This window comes from Leopardus geoffroyi, chromosome E2, assembly GCF_018350155.1.
Source record: "Leopardus geoffroyi isolate Oge1 chromosome E2, O.geoffroyi_Oge1_pat1.0, whole genome shotgun sequence".
Taxonomy (NCBI): Eukaryota; Metazoa; Chordata; class Mammalia; order Carnivora; family Felidae; genus Leopardus; species Leopardus geoffroyi.
The window spans coordinates 893,802-912,374 of record NC_059335.1 but is presented as its reverse complement, the minus strand read 5'-3'; the positions used below and the strand labels follow the sequence as shown (position 1 = coordinate 912,374).

Genomic DNA, 18,573 nt, shown 5'->3' with positions numbered 1-18,573 from the left:
GACGCTTAATTGACTGAACCAACCAGGAGCCCTTCCAAATCTACTTTCAAATACTACACCACTTCAAGGATATTATACCTTATCATAACAAAATAATCTCAATTCTTCCTTCCAGTCCCTTTTATCATTGACATCATTCATTCTATGAATATCAAAGCCTAATATCTGCACACACACATTAAGATAATCATAAATAACAGAATATATTGTTGATGTAACAACTGTTTGGCTCAGTTGGCAGAGCATGCAACTCTTAATTTTAGGGCCATGAGTTTAAGCCCCTTGTTGGGTGTGGAGCATACTTAAAAATTGTTAAATAATAATATTAAAAAGAAAAATATATTAAAAATTTTTTTAATATTTATTTTGACAGAGAGACAGAGACCGAGCAGGGGAGGGACAGAGAGAGAGGGAGACACAGAATCCAAAGCAGACTCCAGGTTCTGAGCTGTCAGCACACAGCCCAACGTGGGGCTCAAACTCACAAACTGTGAGGTCATGACCTGAGCCCAAGTCAGACGCTTAACTGACTGATCCACCCAGGTGCCCCAGAAAAATACTTTTTTTACGTTGTTATTCTTCCTGCAATACTCTTTCTTTCTTTATGTAGATTTAAGTTTCTGACCCATATCACATTCCTTGTCTCTAAAGTTCTTTTCACAATTCTTGCAAGCAAGATCCTATGGTCACCCCCCTTCCCCAAATTCATGTGAAAAAATCCTAACCCCTAAATATGACACTTTTGGGAGGTGCTTAGGTTATAAGGTTAGAGCCCTCATGAATGGGCTTACTGCCTTTATAAAAGAGCTCCACGAAGATCCCTTATTTCTGGGGTGTCTGGATGGCTCAATTAGTTAAGCATCCAACTCTTGATCTCAGGATCATGAGTTAAAGCCCCATATTTGGCTCCATCCTGGACCTGCAGCCTACTGAAAAAAAAAAAAAATCCCTAATTTCTTTAATCATGGAAGAATGTAGCAAGAAAAGCCAACTAGGAGCCAGGAGGAGGATCTTGACCAGAGAACTCACCCATGCTGGCGCCTTGACCTTGGGCTTGCCAGCCTCCGGAACTGTGAGAAATGAATGTTTATCTTTCTATAAATTACCCAGCCTGTAGTACTTTGTCATATCACCCAAAATGGAATAAGATGGCAGGTTTGCTGGCAAAACGTTCCCTAGTTTTTCTTTCAGAAATGCTGTTTGCCCTGCACTGTCGAAGGATAATTTTGCCGGGTAGACAACTCTAGCCTGATGAGTTCTTCTCTCAACACTAAATATTTCATTCCTCTTCTGTCTTGCTTGCATGATTTCTGAGAAAATGGATGTTAAGTCTTTGTTCTTCTGGAGCTAAGGTATTTTCTTCCCTCAGGCTTCTTTAAAAACTTTATCTATGATTTCAAGTAAGTTGAAAATAAAACACCTACATGTGGGTCTTTTTTTCTTCTTCTTGCATTTATCCTGTTTAGTGTACTCTAAGCTTTCTGAATATGTGGTTCGTTGCCTGATATTAATTTGTCCTTAACAATTTATTTCAAAAAATATAATCACTATGGAGATTGAGTCCCTCACTGGCACCACAGACTTGTACATGCCATTGCACAGCATGTACGTATGAGTTGGGTCAAGGACCTCTGGGCCACATAGACTGTGAGGTGTCCCTCAGGGAACTACTGGGAAAAGAGTGGCTAGAGCAATAGGCAGGTCACTGTCTTAGGGACCCACAGTGGGAAATCCATGTCCAGGGTGAAAAATCCATGTCCAGACTCAGCCCATAGAGTCCTACCTAAATAGCACTGCTGGGTGTGCCACCCCCTCCCGGTGTCTCACCCACTCCTTGCATGTCAACCCAGCCCTCCAACCTGGCACAGTGGTCCCCTGGCATGCCCCACACTGCTGTCCACAAGGCTCAGCCACTTCCTCCAAATCATCTCTGAGATGTTACCACACTCACACCAGGGTCTGCAAAGGAAAAGACTTCACCATGTTGCTGCACAGAACGCTACCTCTTGCCTCTTCCTTCTGGACGAGGCCTTGCCCCACATGACCAGTTGGGCATCACAAGATGGTAACGTCCCTAAGATGAGTCTTTCTCTGCAAGATACCACCAAGAACTCAGATCAGGTGCTGTGGATAAACAATGTGTCACATCCACATTCTAACTGAGAAGGGAATGAGAAGTTCCAACAATCCATAATTCCTATCGCCAATGACAAACCACAGAGACCAGCTTGCCATAGCATATTGGGGTGGTGACTGATATATATTGTGGGAACCTGCCAGGTGGCATTGGTGAAATGACCTGCTACAGAAACTGGCAGTGACTTCAATCTAGCAATGACTCTGGACACATCTGAAGCACAACACAGCTCCTCAAGTTTTCCCAAATAGCTGGAACTGAGGGTAAGTCACTCCACTGCGGACATTCAAGTGAACAAGGTTTGTTCCAGCTAAGTGGCTGCTTCACAAAGGCACTCCTCCACTGTGATTACACTACTCAAGGAAATACCACCTGCTCTGCTACCTTAACGCCCTTTGGCAGTGTGAACTCTAAGTGTGCCATGAAGACAGAGGACTGGCAAAAGGAATTGTGTCATTCCCCTCACTCATGAGGCCTTACCCAGGCTAATTTCTGATTTTTATGAAACTGTATCCTTCGCCAAAAGACTGCCCACATTCTTCACATGTCTTAGCTCAGGCTGCTCTAACAAAGTACCACAAACTAGGTGACTTGCAAACAACACAAACTTCTTTCTGGAGGCTGGATAGCCAACCTAACATTCCCTATAGGGTCCGGTTCCATGTCTGGTGAGGAGCAACTTCCTGATTTATAGATGATCTTCTCAAAAGGGTCCTCACATGGTACACAGAGGAAGCAAGCTCTCTTAGAACTGGTATGAAGACAATAAACCCATTCATGAGGGCTCCATCCACACTCATGACCCATTCTGATTCAAATTACCTCCCAAAGACATCATCTGCTAATCCTGAATAGAGGATAGGAAGAGAAATACAACTTCTAGTGAACATAAACAATTCATAATTGATCACTCAGAAGGGCTTCATCTACTATACTTTATGTTGTTGAGTGAGACTGGAGCTTTGGCTGAAAGACTGCCCACATTCACAGCACTCCTAAGGCCTTTCTCCAGTGTGAACTCTTTGGTGATAACTAAGAGCAGGATGACTGATAAAAGATTTCCCACATACAGTGCACTCATAAGGCCTTTCTCCTGTGTGAATTCTCTGGTGTTGAATGAATGTTGCCTTCCACTTAAAAGATTTCCCACATTTATTACAATTGTAAGGCCTTTCACCCGAGTGAACCTTTACGTGTACATTGAGGCTATTTCTTCGGAGAAAGGACTTGCCACATTCACTGCATTCATACGGTCTTTCTCCAGTGTGAACTCTCTGGTGAGCATGTAGGACAGAACTAGCCGTAAAAGATTTCCCACATTCATTGCACTCATATGGCCTTTCTCCAGTGTGAACTCTCTGGTGAGATCGGAGGGAATAACTACAAGCAAAAGATTTCCCACATTCACTACACTTATAAGGCCTTATTCCAAGGTGACTTTGATGATGATACTGAAGGGCATGGCTACGACTAAAAGATTTCCCACATTTATTGCACAGATAAGGTTTTTCTCCTGTGTGAATTCTCTGGTGTTCAAGGAGTTTTGACTTGCAGGTGAAAGATTTCGCACATTCATTGCACTTATAAGGCATTTCACCAGAATGAACCTTTCTGTGTACTTTGAGACTATTTCTTTGGATAAAGGACTTGCCACATTCACTGCATTCATAAGGCCTTTCTCCACTATGAACTCTCTGATGATAAAGGAGGACAGACCTAGTGGTAAAAGTTTTCCCACATTCACTGCACTCATAAGGTCTTTCTCCAGTGTGAACTCTCTTGTGATTACGGAGGATAGAGCTAGCAGTAAAAGTTTTCCCACATTCACTGCACTCATAAGGCCTTTCTCCAGTGTGAACTCTCTGGTGAGAACGAAGGACAGAACTAGTGGAAAAAGGTTTCCCACACTCACTGCACTCATAAGGTCTTTCTCCGGTGTGAACTCTCTGGTGTTCAATGAATGATGACTTACACTTGAAAGATTTCCCACAATCATTACACTTGTAAGGCTTTTCATCTGAGTGAACCTTTAGGTGTACATTGAGGTTATTTCTTCGGGAAAAAGACTTGCCACACTCACTGCACTCATAAGGCCTCTCCCCAGTGTGGACTCTGTGATGATAATGGAGGTCAGACCTAGAGAAAAAAGATTTCCCACATTCACTGCACTCATAAGGCCTTTCTCCTGTGTGAACTCTCTGGTGATAATGGAGGGCAGAAGTGTCAGCAAAAGATTTCCCACATTCAGTACACTCATAAGGCCTTTCTCCAGTGTGAAATCTCTGGTGATAACGAAGGCCTGAACTAGTGGTAAAAGATTTCCCACATTCGCTGCACTCATAAGGCCTTTCTCCAGTGTGAACTCTCTGGTGTTGAATGCATGCTGACTTACACTTAAAAGATTTCCCACATTCATTACACTTGTAAGGCCTTTCATCTGAGTGGACCTTTGCATGTACATTGAGATTATTTCTTCGGAGAAAGGACTTGCCACATTCACTGCACTCATAAGGCCTTTCTCCTGTGTGAACTCTATGATGACAATGGAGGTCAGACTTAGAGAAAAAAGATTTCCCACATTCACTGCACTCATAAGGCCTTTCTCCTGTGTGAACTCTCTGGTGAGAACGGAGAGCAAAAGGAGTAGTAAAAGATTTCCCACATTCCCTACAGCCATAAGGCTTTTCCCCAGTGTGAACTCTCTGGTGATAACGAAGGGCAGAAGTATGAGTAAAAGATTTCCCACATTCACTGCACTCATAAGGCCTTTCTCCAGTGTGAACTCTCTGGTGAGAACGGAGGGCAGAAGGAGTAGTAAAAGATTTCCCACATTCACTGCACTCATAAGGCCTTTCTCCAGTGTGAACTCTCTGATGACAACGGAGGGCAGACGGAGTAGTAAAAGATTTCCCACATTCACTGCACTCATAAGGCTTTTCTCCAGTGTGAACTCTCTGATGATATCGGAGGGCAGAAGTATCAGTAAAAGATTTCCCACATTCTCTGCATTCATAAGGCCTTTCTCCAGTGTGAACTCTGTAATGGTAACGGAGGCCAGTTCTGGAGATAAAAGCCTTCCCACACTTAGTGCACTCATAAGGCCTCTCTCCAGAGTGAACTATGTAATGGTAATGGAGGCCAGTCCTGGAGGTAAAAGACTTCCCACATTCACTGCACCCATAAGGTCTTTCCCCTGTGTGAGATCTCTGATGATAAGTGAGGGCAGAGATAGAGGTAAAACATTTTGCACAGACACTACACTTATAGGGCCTTTCTGAGGTTTGAACAGAATGTATAATCGAAACTGAACTATGGCTAAAAGATGTTGAACATCCACTGCAAACATAATCATTTTCTCCACTATGCCCTCTCTGGGGATGAATGAGCACAGATTTGTGGCTTAAGGATTTCCCACATTTGTTGCACGTGTATTGCCTAGACGCAGTGAGAGTCTTTCCATGTGCAGTGTGAGTTGACATCTGCCTTAGCAATTTTCCACATTTGTTAAGCTCATGATGTCTTTCCGCAGTATGGAATCTCTGGTGTATGGCAAATAAAGATTTGTGCCTGAATGTTTTCCCACATTCACCGCACATAAAACATGGACTTCCATTTTGGACACCCTGATCCCGAACATGTGTATGTTCGGAACAGAAGGCTTCCTTGCATTCTCCCCGAGTGTAATGACCTTTACTGCTCTGCAAAGTTGCCCTGCACTGGCTGATTGTGTTTGGCTTCTCTCCAGTTTCAGTGGCCTCTTGCTGCAGATGCCCCGAGCCAGGCACGAAATCCTTCTGAACCTCTGTACAGGTAAAGGGCTTTCCTGAACCATGGAGTCCATATCCTTTCATAAAAGAGGCCGTGTCCACACTACTTCTGAATGGTTTCTCTCCCGTGTGCTGCTCCGGCTGCTGCTGAAAGTTTATGCTGAAGTAAAATCGTTGTGCGCATGCCCCACACCTCAACAGTTTCTGGCTGCTTGGTTTTCCCTGGTGCTCAGCCAAGCGGAAAACGTCTCTCAAGACCGGACCGCACATCTCACAGGGGTGGGTCTTCCGGGAAGACAGAGCTGCCTTGGGCGTGCTGGCCTGTGACACACCTACAGAAACGCTCTGTTCAAGGGGTGCCTCCGCATCCTCTGCTCCACAGCAGCAACCTGAACGCAAAGAAACTCTCATGAAATACATGGTGACTACAGTGAGGGGTAAGCCCATCACATATATGCATCTGTCTCGTGTAGGCACGAGTTGAGTAGATGCTATTCCAGACACGGGAGATGGAATTCAGGTGAAGGAGGGTCTGCTCTGCGTTACTGGGCCCCTAAGGTCAATGCACTGTGGACAGCTCATTGGAAGGACAGAAAACCAGGGTTTGATGGAAGGAAGAGAGCCAGGGTCTACAACTTGTTTCTCTGCCCACAGCATTGGCAAGGTTCTTTTCTGCTACTGACACCTGGCTGAGTAGGAGGCTGCTGAAAAATCCAATCAAAAGAAATCTGTGGCTGTTCAAGGTCACATTAAGGATACACGAACATTTCTGGCAAATGGGTGAAGGTGAATGTTGGACTAGCCAGGAAGAGCAGTGAGAGAAATGGGTAAGATGTGGAGGCCTGAGAAACAGCAATTACCCCTGCGCTGGAAGTCACAGGACTACCAAAGGAGTAGAACCCACAAGTACACAAACTGTCAACAGTGAAGAAGGAAAGACAGGAACGAGGTGTGGCCATTGGCATGGCACCAAACTCTAGTTGAACAAAGGTACCTACTGTGATCTGAACAAAGTCCTGATATCACACCTCCCCCAGCTGCCATTCACCAGAAAAAGGCCCCTGTGAGCCCACCTGGTCATGTCTGGATCAGGTCCATTGTATGATACAGTCCATGTATGGACTCTTCCCTGTAAGCTCCAGGTGAGCAACTACAGGGCACAGGGAGGCTAGAAATACTGAAGAAAATTGGTCACGCTGGATGGCCACGACTGTCCCAGAGCTACTCAGCACACAACAGACTCAGAAAAGCATCCTATGTGACTGATGTTGGCAGGATGGTAGAATACGGGATCCCAGCCTTTACCAAAAAAAAAATCAATTCAACAGCTATTCATGAATCATAGTAGCCTCAGAGGGCTCAAGAGTCCAATCAAGACTGACTAATACACAGTGAAGCATAAAAGAGAGCACAAGCACACAGAAAGGATGGCTGGAGACAATATTAGCAGAGACATGGGGGGACGGGTAGAAAACAGGGGCTGGGGAATCTCTGTCAGCCACCAGGTGGGTGCTACTGAGGTCCCTGCTCAGCAGGGACTCCTACTGCCTGCTCCACAGAGGACACTGGCACCCCTGCCACTGGGTCTCCTAAAACAGGAAGCAAAGAAATCTTGGAAACAAAAATCAAAACTGAAGGCAGCACATTTCTGATTTCAAACAACATTACAAAGCTATATAATCAAAACAATATGGCACTGGCATAAAAAATAGACCAGTGCACGATCTCGCGGTCCGTGAGTTCGAGCCCCGCGTCAGGCTCTGGGCTGATGGCTCAGAGCCTGGAGCCTGTTTCCGATTCTGTGTCTCCCTCTCTCTCTGCTCCTCCCCCGTTCATGCTCTGTCTCTCTCTGTCCCAAAAATAAATAAAAACGTTGAAAAAAAAAAATTAAAAAAAAAAAAAAAAAATAGACCAGTGCAATTGAATAAAGAGCCTAAATTCTAACTACACATACATAATTAACTGATTTTTGGCAATTATGCCAAGAATACTCTGTTGAAAAAATAATCTCTTAAAAAAATTTTTTTTAACATTTATTTATTTTTGAGACAGAGACAGAGCATGAACGGGGGAGGGTCAGAGAGAGAGGCAGACACAGAATCCGAAACAGGCCCCAGGCTCTGAGCGGCCAGCACAGAGCCCGATGCGGGGCTTGAACTCACGGACCGCGAGATCATGACCTGAGCTGAAGTCAGACGCTCAACCCACTGAGCCACCCAGGCGCCCCGAAAAAATAATCTCTTTAAGACTGTTGTCAAATCTGATATTCCAAATGAAAAAAAATAATGTACAGGATCTCCATGTTACAGGTCTCATGGAAATAAACTTGAAATTAATTAAAAATTTCAGCACATGACATCAAACCCTAAAACTCTTAGAAAAAAACTAGGGAAAAGTCTCCTTAACCTTACTATTGTCAATTTTTTTTTTTAATATGACATCAAAAATACATACAACAAAATCAAAAAGAAACAAGTAGGATTATAGCAAATTGCAAAGTAGCAGCAGAACCAGACACACAGAAGACAGTGAAAAGGAGACACAATTGGCCAACAAGGGCTTGGAGCACTAATCATCAGGAAACGCAAATCAAAATCATAAGTTATGTGGGGTGTTGGGGGGCTCAGTCGTTTTAGGCATCTCTTGATTTCTGCACAACACTCGGTTTGGAACCTGCTTAAGATTCTCTCTCTCCCTTGCTTGCATGTGCTATCTCTATCAGTCTCTCATTCAAAAAAACAAAACAAAACAAAAACAAAAAACAAAAACACCCCCACAAGATATCACCTTATACCTGTTAAATTGGCTATGACCAAAAATCAAGAGGTAACATGTTGGTGAGGATGTGGAGAAAAAAGAATGGCTGAACACTGTTGCTGGGAATGTAAATCAGGGAAGTCATTATAGGAAATAATAGGGAGGAGTCACAAAAAAAATTTTAAATCAAACCGCCACATGGCCCACCATTGCCATTTCTAGGTACGTATCCCAAGGAAACAAAATCAGAATCTACACGAAGTGTCTGCACATCCACATCCACTGTAGTATTATTCACAACAGTCAACATAGGGAAACATGATTAAGTGTGCATGAGCTGATAAGTGACAACACTTAGTACACACACAAGCGTAGGAATATTCAGCCATAAAAAAGAACGTAAAACGGGCACTTACCACAATACGGATGAACACGGAAAAACTTACTCTAAGTGAAATAAACCACACAGGACAAGACAAATACTGCATGGTATTTTATTTGGGTATTCTTACAAAATATTCGAACTCATAGAGACAGAAAGTAGAATGCCAGAAGCTCTGGACTGGGGAAATGGGGAGATGATGGTTATGAGTACACACTTTCATTTAGAAGATGAGTAAGTTTGAGGATCTAAAGGACAGCATGTTGACTACACATGTTAATACTGACTGTACTGTAACTTAAAATTTGCTGAGAGTAGATATTAAGCTTTCTCACCACGAGCCTGAAAAAGGTAATTATCTCAAGTAATCAGTGTGATCACCTTCATTTTGGTAATAATTTCATAATGTTTAAGTATATCAATTCATCTTGTAATATACTTTCAATAATACAATTTGGTCAATCAAACCTTAACAGAGCTGAATGGAGAAGGGCAGGTATACGAAAAATGTAAACACTACAAGAAGAACCACATAAGATAGTCTTGAGAAGTAGCCCATAGTCCACTTGAGTGTGACCAAGCCAATGCCTGCAATTTTTGGCACAGGCAGGCACAAGTACACATCACTGAAGGGAAGAGATCAAAACCTGGGCCACAGAAATGGCATAGATCTGGATACACTGACCCAGCGAAGGAGAGGGCCAGCAAGGTGCAATCTGTCAGCTTCAATTAATGACTACCGCCCAAATCTTACCGTATGAGGGTTCAGCACAGAGGGCCCTGGGCTGCAAGGAGAGAGAAAGGGGCATATGGACAACCCAGACCCAGCAACAAATGCAACCACCAAAAAAGCGGGGAAGGCAGGCAAGTCCCACATCCACACCTGAGAAGGAAAAAGCATCGCTGGAGGAATGGAAGGAGGAAGAGGGGGTAGGAAGGTAAATGAGAACACAGAGCCCAGGCCAGGTCACTGGGGAGGGTGAGGGCCTTACCCAGGGAGGATATAAGTGTAAAGTTCTCCAGCATCACGTCATAGTACAGCCGTCTCTGAGCCTCATCAAGAAGTCTCCATTCCTTCCAGGAGAAGTAGATGGCAATGTCCTCAAAGGTCACACCACCCTGTCATGAAACGGACAGATGGCACCATGAACATTCTCTCTCGGGGAACCCACAATCTAAACCCTGACACATACACCCCATTCTCCCCAGCCACCCCAGCTCCTACCTCAGAATAAATACCAGGTCCTCGTGTCATTAATGCCACCGTCTCCTCACCATCCCACCGATCCCTGTGTTCGGTCCTCAGCAATAACAGGCAGGGGGTGCATACATGCAATCTGCGGGGGCCAATCGGGGTTTGGCCCCCCAAGCGCCATCCTTTCTGCCTGGACATTCCCGTGGAGTCTCCCCGAATGTGCCCTCAAACACAGACAATTATGGACCCACCTCGACCAGTCACTCTCCAGTCCCAGGGCCCTGAGACCCTAAGCTCACACTCACACTCCCTCTCCGAGTGAACATGACCCTGTAGTCTGCATCTCCCTCACACCTTCAGACCCCACAGTTGCGCCCCCACAGCTTCCTGCCCCACACCAAAGGATGCCCCCTTGACTCACACTGGTACCTGTCACATGACACCCAAAGGATGTGTCACAAATTCAAACAGGTGCCACTACAACCCCAGCACTCTCATGGATCCCACCACAGGGAAAGCCCCAAATGCGGCCGAGAAGTCCCCCTCGCCTGCCGGGGACCCTGCGTCAGGGACACACACCCACAGCCACGTAGCCGTTTCAGATACTCCCAGTCCCTCTAACACTTCTGTGCTGCCCATGCTGTCCCTCCAACAGTCACAACCCTCCACTCTGCACTGGACCTTTGTGAAAAGCCCAGCCCTAAAGGTCTCCCTGCCAGGCACAGAGACGCACAAGTGACCACACTGGCCCCACACCTTATCCATCAGCAAGACTGTGAAACGGCCCGGACACCAGAAAAGCGCACCACAGAGTTCTGGTGAAGCCCTACACCACGGAATAAAGGGCAGCCCCAGACTCCCTGTCACCTTGCCGCAATTACTCCTAGCTGTCCTCAGCCATCTCTTGTCCCATCATGCCACGGAAGCCTTACCCACCCATCCATCTGCCACATCTTTCTCTCTCCTTCGCCTGTGCCCGCACTGCCCAGCAGCCCCAACCAGGCGCCGAGCCAGGGAACCACGCTTCAGCACACCTCACTAAGGCCCTCTGACCTACTAACAGCATTGCCCCCCTACTCTGCACCCCCTCCTCAATGTGACCCAAACCTCCGCCGGGGCCACACTACTGCCGTCACTTTTCAAAGTTTCCATCCCGAAACCTGCCCCGGTTTCCCGGGTTTCCCTGACCCGCTGCCCACTGGATGACGTCACCCACGCCTCTCTGAACACCTAAGACTCAACGACGTCCAAGCAACTTGGGAGATCTCCAAGGACCATCAACCTACTGCCACCTTCCGTCCAGCTGATGGCAGCGTCCACCCCTTCCGCTGCCAGGACCGCTGAAAATTAATAACGGGAAACCTCACTAAAAGGGACTCGGGAGGACGCAGCTGGGGGAGCTCTCGCGCACTACCGCCACGATCAGTGCAGACCCGGCAGGACGACACACTTGAACTTGGGGACTGGGAAGCTACCTCCTCTACTAGCCCAGAGGGGAAAAGACAGGCTTTCGGGACCACCCCGCCCACAGCTCAGCCAATGGGAAGCCACTACACTTTCAATTCCCAGTTGACTCTCAGGGACTTGCAGATTTTAACAGCCTTCCCAACTTCGCCCCTTCCCCTTTAAAAACGCCTACCTCTCTCGTGTCCTCCACACTGGCCTACTGTGGAGCCTCAGCGTGCTTGTTCCAGACCGCGGTGCTCTTTCGTTCTCCAGCAAACTCACTTTTGCCCGTCAAATAACTGGCAGATTATACTTCAAAGGACCCAAGCCCCCAGGCACTCCGGGACCCCTCCCTTTCTCCTGTCACCTGCAACACCCCAAATTTGCCTTGGCCCTTCTCAAACCCGGGGCCAAAATGCAACCGCTTCTCTGACATCCACGGTGACCGTTCTGGCCCGTCAACGATCACATGCACTGGCGGAGGCACCCCCTCCTGCGCTCCCTGCCCCCTCTGCCCCCCACCCCTGCAATCTGTCCTCTCCGCAGCCAGATCGGGCCTATCTATTTACACCCGGGTTACACCGCCTGGCACACCGCCAGCATGGATGGACTGGTCAGGCAGCCAGGAGACAGGCCTCACGGGCGCCGCTGCACCTTGCGTTCGCTGAAACAACCGAGACCTGCCGGGCCCCGCTGGTGGCGCAGGCCCCCTGCAGCCCTGCACCAGCCGGCCCCTCCCCTGCAGCCCGTTCGTTCCCGCACCCCGTCACGCCGGCGCTCAGACGCGGGGAACCCGCCCGCGAGCGCCTCCCGGGCCCGGACACCGGGACCTGGGCCGCAGGGACGCGAGCAGGCGCCCCGCGCTCGGGCCTGGAGGGTCAGGGGCGGGGCGGGTGGGCCTGGGGGCCGCGCGTTTACCTCAGCCGGGTTCCTAGACGCGGCCGCCGCCATCGGACTCTGTGGGAGAACTGACACTCGAGCCCGCGGTCCCAGTTCCGGCCCCGGCGGGGAGCAGCCCGAGTGGCGTCAGCGAGTCGTTATCTCCAGTCTATGCGGCGGGGACGTCGCCTCCCCTCGCGCTTTGTCAGTTTGTCACCTCGTCCCCGAAAGCCCGCTCCGGAACCTTAGAGGTTGAGCAGACCTGAGGAAAGGCCAGAAGTCGTCCGAGGGGTGAGGCCGGAAGTCCCGCCCCCCGCGGCTGCGCACGCCTAGAAATCCCTTTCCTGTTCCCTTGTTGGCTCCTCGCTCTGTCCTCTGTGTCCAGTGCCTTCCGGCTACCTTAGCTCCCAGCGCAGTAGTTGCCACCAGAAGTAGGTTTTGCACCCTGGAGCTTTGGACACGCCGCACCCCGAGGGTTAGTGGAAAGTGCTGCTCCTACCCACGGGGAACTGCTTTGCACATTGTTAAAGACAGAGAAGAGCCCTAACTTCACACTCCATGAAGCTCAATCAGCTTCCAAAGGAGAAAATTATTATTTTATATGCTCCCACGACCTCTTCCTGAGGTAAAGGACACATCATTCAAATGTGTCCAGCGCTTCAGAAATCAAAGGAGTGTACACAGCTGGAAAGATGTTGCTCTTCAAACACTTGCACCGTGAAGCGTTAGAGTCAGTTTTGTAATTGGTTTGGAACAATAGAAAAGTTTCTTTAAACAACAAAAATTCAGCCCAGTACATTTTAACGGTCTTTTGCCTTTATTCGTTGATTCGTGAATTGGTCAGCATCACATCTAGCAAGTAGTGGGAAGCTCCAAAGGGCTACAGAAAGGGAAAGGTTTTTTTGGTGTTGGTTTGTGTTGTTTTGTTGTTTTGTTTTTAGGAAAAGCTTTTTAAAGGTAGGACAAAAACATCATAAACAGAAAAAAAGGATTATGTCAGTTGAGGTCATCTTAATTGGGGGACAAATGGGTCTTATTAGAGAAATACCTCATCTTCCTTTGGGTGATGGGAGTGGACCCATCCATGTAGCTGATTACCTTTTTAGTGCTGACCACAAAATTCCTCAGTGGCCAGTGGAAACTAAATTTCTGGGGGTGGTTGAAAGTACAATGAGTTTAGGTATTATGCCCAGGTTTGGTGACATGACCTAGCAGAAGGGACTCCATCTGGGGCCTGTGGTTTACTTTGTTACACTCCATACATGTCTGTGACAGGGAAGAAGGAAGATGAATGGCAAGCCACCCTGAGTTAGGTGGACAATGAGGAGGTCAGCCTCTGGTTCCACACAAACCTTCACTTGCCTGTATAGTGATTGTGTCCCATCTATTGAGGAACACCTTTATCCATATATTTCTTACTCCATATTCTCAGATATACCCAATTCCTTATAGGAGTTTGACATCAATCTCAGAGAGCAACTTAACTGATGCTATATTTGGTACCGAATACGTGTTGCCATTTCCATTTGGAGCATGTGTGCAAAGGGAGAATCTGAACCCAATGATCTCATCTCCTCGCTGGGAAATGATTCTCATTTCTGCAGGTACTGGCAGTAGGAACTGAAATTATCGTAGAAAATCAGATGTGAAATGCCCATTTCAAAAAGCAGTTCATAACGTTTATCTAGTGGTTTAAAGACAGTAACAGAAATACCTAAGGGCAAACCCACATCCCATATTCCTACACATCAGTAAAGACCAAAAAACAGTAGAATTCACAGAACTTTTCTTTTTTTAAATGTTTATTTATTTTTGAGAATACAGCCAGGTGAGGGATAGAGAACCAGGGCGGGGGGGGGGGGGGGGGCGGGGGGGGGCGGGGAGGGAAGTGGGGGAGGCAGTGGGCAGGGGATCTGAAGCAGGCTCTGTCCTGACAGCAGTGAGTGCAGTGTGGTGGTGGAACTCAGGGATCGCAAAACCATGACCTGGGCTGAAGTTGGACACTCTAACAAGTGAGCCTTGGAACTCACATAAATATTAGAAGAAGGCTCTAAGTAGTCTGAGAAAGGATACAATGAAACAGAGCATGTGGCTGTGCCAGACCAATGTGCTTGGTCTTTGTGAGACTTTTATCTGCAAAATGTGAAATTTTCATTTCTGCAAACATTGAGCAATACTTTCCAGCTTAAAAATAAACAGCCAGTTATTTTACTAGCAAACTGAGTTTATTTAGGAATAACAGAGGAATTTTAACTGGCAAGTGTCCACAGGCAAGTGTTAAGAGACACAGGTAAAGTCAGTTTTTATGAGGTTTTAGGAGGAGATTGGGGAGTGCTGATTTCAATGAAAGTTCACTGAGGAACAACAGTGTGAGGCTGTGGCAGATATTCAGTGGCTGCATGCCTTCATTAGTGTGTCCTTGGTGGGGCAAGGAAAGACCATCCTTCTTTTTATTAAAGGCAGGAGACTAAATTCCTACCCAGAATGCATCCTCCTTTGTCAATATAAAAATTATATTCCTTGGGAATGCAAGCTGGTGCAGCCACTCTGGAAAACAGTATGGAGGTTCCTCAAAAAACTAAAAATAGAACTACCCTACGAATCAGGAATTGCACTATTAGGTATTTATCCAAGGGACACAGGTATGCTGTTTCGAAGGAACACATGCACCACAATGTTTATAGCAGCACTATCAACAATAGCCAAAGTATGGAAAGAGCCCAAATGTCCATTGATGGATGAATGGATAAAGAAAACGTGGTATATATATACAATGGAGTATTAGTCGGCAATCAGAAAGGAATGGAATCTTGCCATTTGCAACTACCTGGGAAGAACTGGAGGGTTTTATGCTAAGTGAAATTAGTCAGAGAAAGACAAATAGTATATGACTTCACTCATATGAGGACTTTAAGAGACAAAACAGATGAACGTAAGGGAAGGGAATCAAAAATAATATAAAAACAGGGAGGGGGACAAAACATAAGACACTCATAAATATGGAGAACAAACAGAGGGTTACTGGAGGGGGAGTGGGCTAAATGGGTAAGGGGCACTAAGGAATCTACTCCTGAGATCATTGTTGAACTATATGTTAACTAATTTGGATGTAAATTTAAAAAATAAAATAAAATAAATTATATTCCTTCCTCCTGCAGATTATGTCCTACCAGCCTAAGAGCTCCCTCATTTCAGCCTCCTGACTCCATTTTTAAAGGAGATTTCCTTTACTAATTTTCACACTACTTTGAAGAGAGACTTAAGGAGGACATTTAGGGTGCCTGGAATAGTTTAAATGGGAAAGAACTTGAAATGTCATGTTTAGGGTCACCTGGGTGGGTCAGTCAGTTAAGCTTCAGACTTCTGATTTCAGCTCAGGTCATGATCTGAGGGTTCATGAGATTGAGCCCCACGTTGGACTCTGCACTGACAGTGCAAAGGCTGCTTGGGATTCTCTTTCTCCCTCTATCTCTGCCCTGCTTGCTCTGTGTCTCTCAAAATAAATCAACTTTAAAAATTGTCATGTTTATTCACTGTCTTAACAAATTTGCATTGTGCACATACTGCCTTTTCAGGAACTTTTTGTAGATTCACGAGAGAAATGGAGAGAGAAGACAAGCAGTCCCATATTCATGTGGCTTTTATTATGTTCAAGGAAAACACAGGAAACATGAAAGCAGAAATACTGTTATATTGTACGTTAGAATGTGGCAGGTACAATGAAAAAAAGGAGAGGTGATTTTGTGAGAAAATGGGATTGGATGTAATATTACATTGTGTAGTGAGGAAGCCCTTTTTTTAAGTTTATTTATTTTGAGAGAAAGAGTTGAGGAGGGGCAGAGAGAGAGAGGGAGAGAGAATCCCAAGCAGGCTCTGCACTGACAGACTTGGGTCTCAAACCCACGAACCGTGAGATCATGACCTGAGCAGAAATCAACAGCTAGATGCCCACTGGACTGAGCCACCTGGGCACCCTATGCAAGGAAGCTCTTTTTAATAAGAGCACTACTGAGCAAGGATGAGTCATGTGGGTTTTATTTATTTATTTTTTTAGTTCTTTTAAAAGATAAAGTTGAGGTGGTTTTGGAGTGGTGGTGAGGGTCCAGAACGAATGGCCAAGAAAGAATTCTTGAGACCTCTTTTTTGCAAAAAGGTGATTTTATGAAAGCATAGGGAGAGGGCCTTTGGGCAGAAAGAGCTGCACTGCGGTTGTGAGGAGTGACTGGTTATGTACTATGGAGCTGGGGGAGGTAAAGGCAAAAGGGAGGTTTCCAGAAGGACTTTCATATTCTAAAGAAGACGCATAAGTTATGAGAGGCCTAGCTATTGTCAAGCTAAGGTTGTTTTTTCCTCACGAAGGCATTAAGACAGTAGGGAGTTCCTGTAGGAATGTTTTACTCTGCCTGTCTCAAGTTTTTGTCAATGGGTGCAGGTTATAAAGAAATTTAATTTTATTTGCCATTTCCTTCCTTCCTTGTTTTTGTTCCCCACATCACTATGAAAGGGAGGGTGATGTTGGGGCTCCAGGAAACTGAGTATATGGGTTTCTGGAGGCTGGACCATTGATAAGATTGCCTGTTTCTTGTAATTGACTAAGACATTTGTAAACTGATGAAGACTTGCATCCTGCATAACTATCATCTCTGTCAGTTAGCCATTTGTTCTCTCCTTCTCTTAGCTTATGACATTCAGGAATGCCTGAGGAATGTCACATATATCCCAATGAGGTTGGCTCGTTGGCAGGTTGCTGGCTTGTGGTTCGCCCTCTACTTGCCTTTGGCTCCCTCACCAAATTGATGAACATCAAAATTTTGAAGACCATATTTGAGCAAACAGCAAATACATTTGGGCAGCATCAAACCAAACTCAGGGGAAAGGCTTTTTTAGACAAAAGTGGAAAGCAAAGCAAAGAAGTTACATGATTCGCTATAGCTTAAGGAATTGCCTTATTTGGGAAAGCCTAGTTAGCTGTTTGTGATTGGGTGTTTCGATTGGGTGTTCTTAGGTTTCGATTTCTTATCCTAGCAGCCCTCCTTGCCCCCCCACACCAGGTAGGATATGTGTGACATTCCTCAGGCACTCCTGCCTACCCAGGGACAAAGGAAAGGAAAGAAGACAAATGGTTAAACTGATCGAGTCTCCATCAGTTTACAAATATCTTAGTAAATATCGTAGTATTGTGGGGAACAAAGGCAAAAAGGAAATGGTGGATAAAAGCAAATTTCCTTATAACCTACAGCCTATTGACAAATACTTGAGGCTTGCAGAATAAAATGTTTCTCCAGGAACTCCTTATTGTCTTAATGCTTTGCTAGAGGGAAAAAACAATCTTAGCTTGACAATAACTAGGCCTCCAGTAATCTGTGAGTCTTTAGCATATGAAAGTCTCTTTGGAAACTTCCCTTTTGATTTTACGCCCCCCCCCCCAAAAAAAAATGCAAAGTACATAACCAGTCATTTACACAACCCCAGTGCAGCTCTTCCTGCCCATGGGTCCTGTCCCCATGCTTTATAAAATCACATTTTTGCACCAAAGACGTCTTCAAGAATTCTTTCTTGGCCGTCAGCTCTGGACCCCATGAACCCCACCATCACCCCCAAAACCTCATCATATGGCGTCCAATGTGTGGGGCTATGAGTCTTTTCAACTGGACTCTGAGCTTCGGTGCAAACTTGGTGAGTACTTTCTCTTTTCTTCCTTTACTCTCATTTCGAGGGCCTTTCAAGGAGTATGGTCTTATTGGAACATTTTCTGGTCAATTGTTCAGGCTGCAATCCTCTAGCCCATGGCTACTCTACATGGAGGAGAAAGCCTGACTTTTGGCTAGAAGTTAGTACCTTGGCCAGAATAGTAATAAGACCCAGAAACTTGACGCCCTCTCTTTATTCCTGTCTTTATAAAAAGTTGTATGTCTTGGGCACAGGACAGCCACCCAAGTCACCAAGATGGTTGCCAATCTTAAGACTCCAGTATAAGGTTTCCTCCTCATTGGTCTAACATGATCCCCTC

At 45.9% G+C, this 18,573-nt stretch overlaps 1 protein-coding gene across 1 annotated transcript; it reads right to left on the bottom strand.

The window, feature by feature from the left end:
* Positions 1-569: 569 nt before the first annotated feature.
* LOC123577856 (zinc finger protein 814-like) lies at positions 570-12,840 on the bottom strand. The gene is made up of 3 exons (XM_045440161.1): positions 12,603-12,840; positions 10,036-10,162; positions 570-6,293 (listed from the first exon to the last, which is right to left on the bottom strand). Exons 1-3 carry the CDS (start codon positions 12,633-12,635, stop codon positions 3,133-3,135), a joined length of 3,321 nt encoding a protein of 1,106 aa, XP_045296117.1. The 5' UTR covers positions 12,636-12,840; the 3' UTR covers positions 570-3,132.
* Between the last annotated feature and the right edge of the window lie 5,733 nt (positions 12,841-18,573).

Coding starts and splice junctions, on each gene's coding strand:
- LOC123577856 (XM_045440161.1), bottom strand. CDS start 12,635: ATGGCGGCGGCCGCGTCTAGGAACCCGGCTGAG. Junction 10,163..12,602: donor CGTCTAGGAACCCGGCTGAG/GTAAACGCGCGG, acceptor GTTTCATGACAG/GGTGGTGTGACCTTTGAGGA. Junction 6,294..10,035: donor TACACTTATATCCTCCCTGG/GTAAGGCCCTCA, acceptor CTTTGCGTTCAG/GTTGCTGCTGTGGAGCAGAG.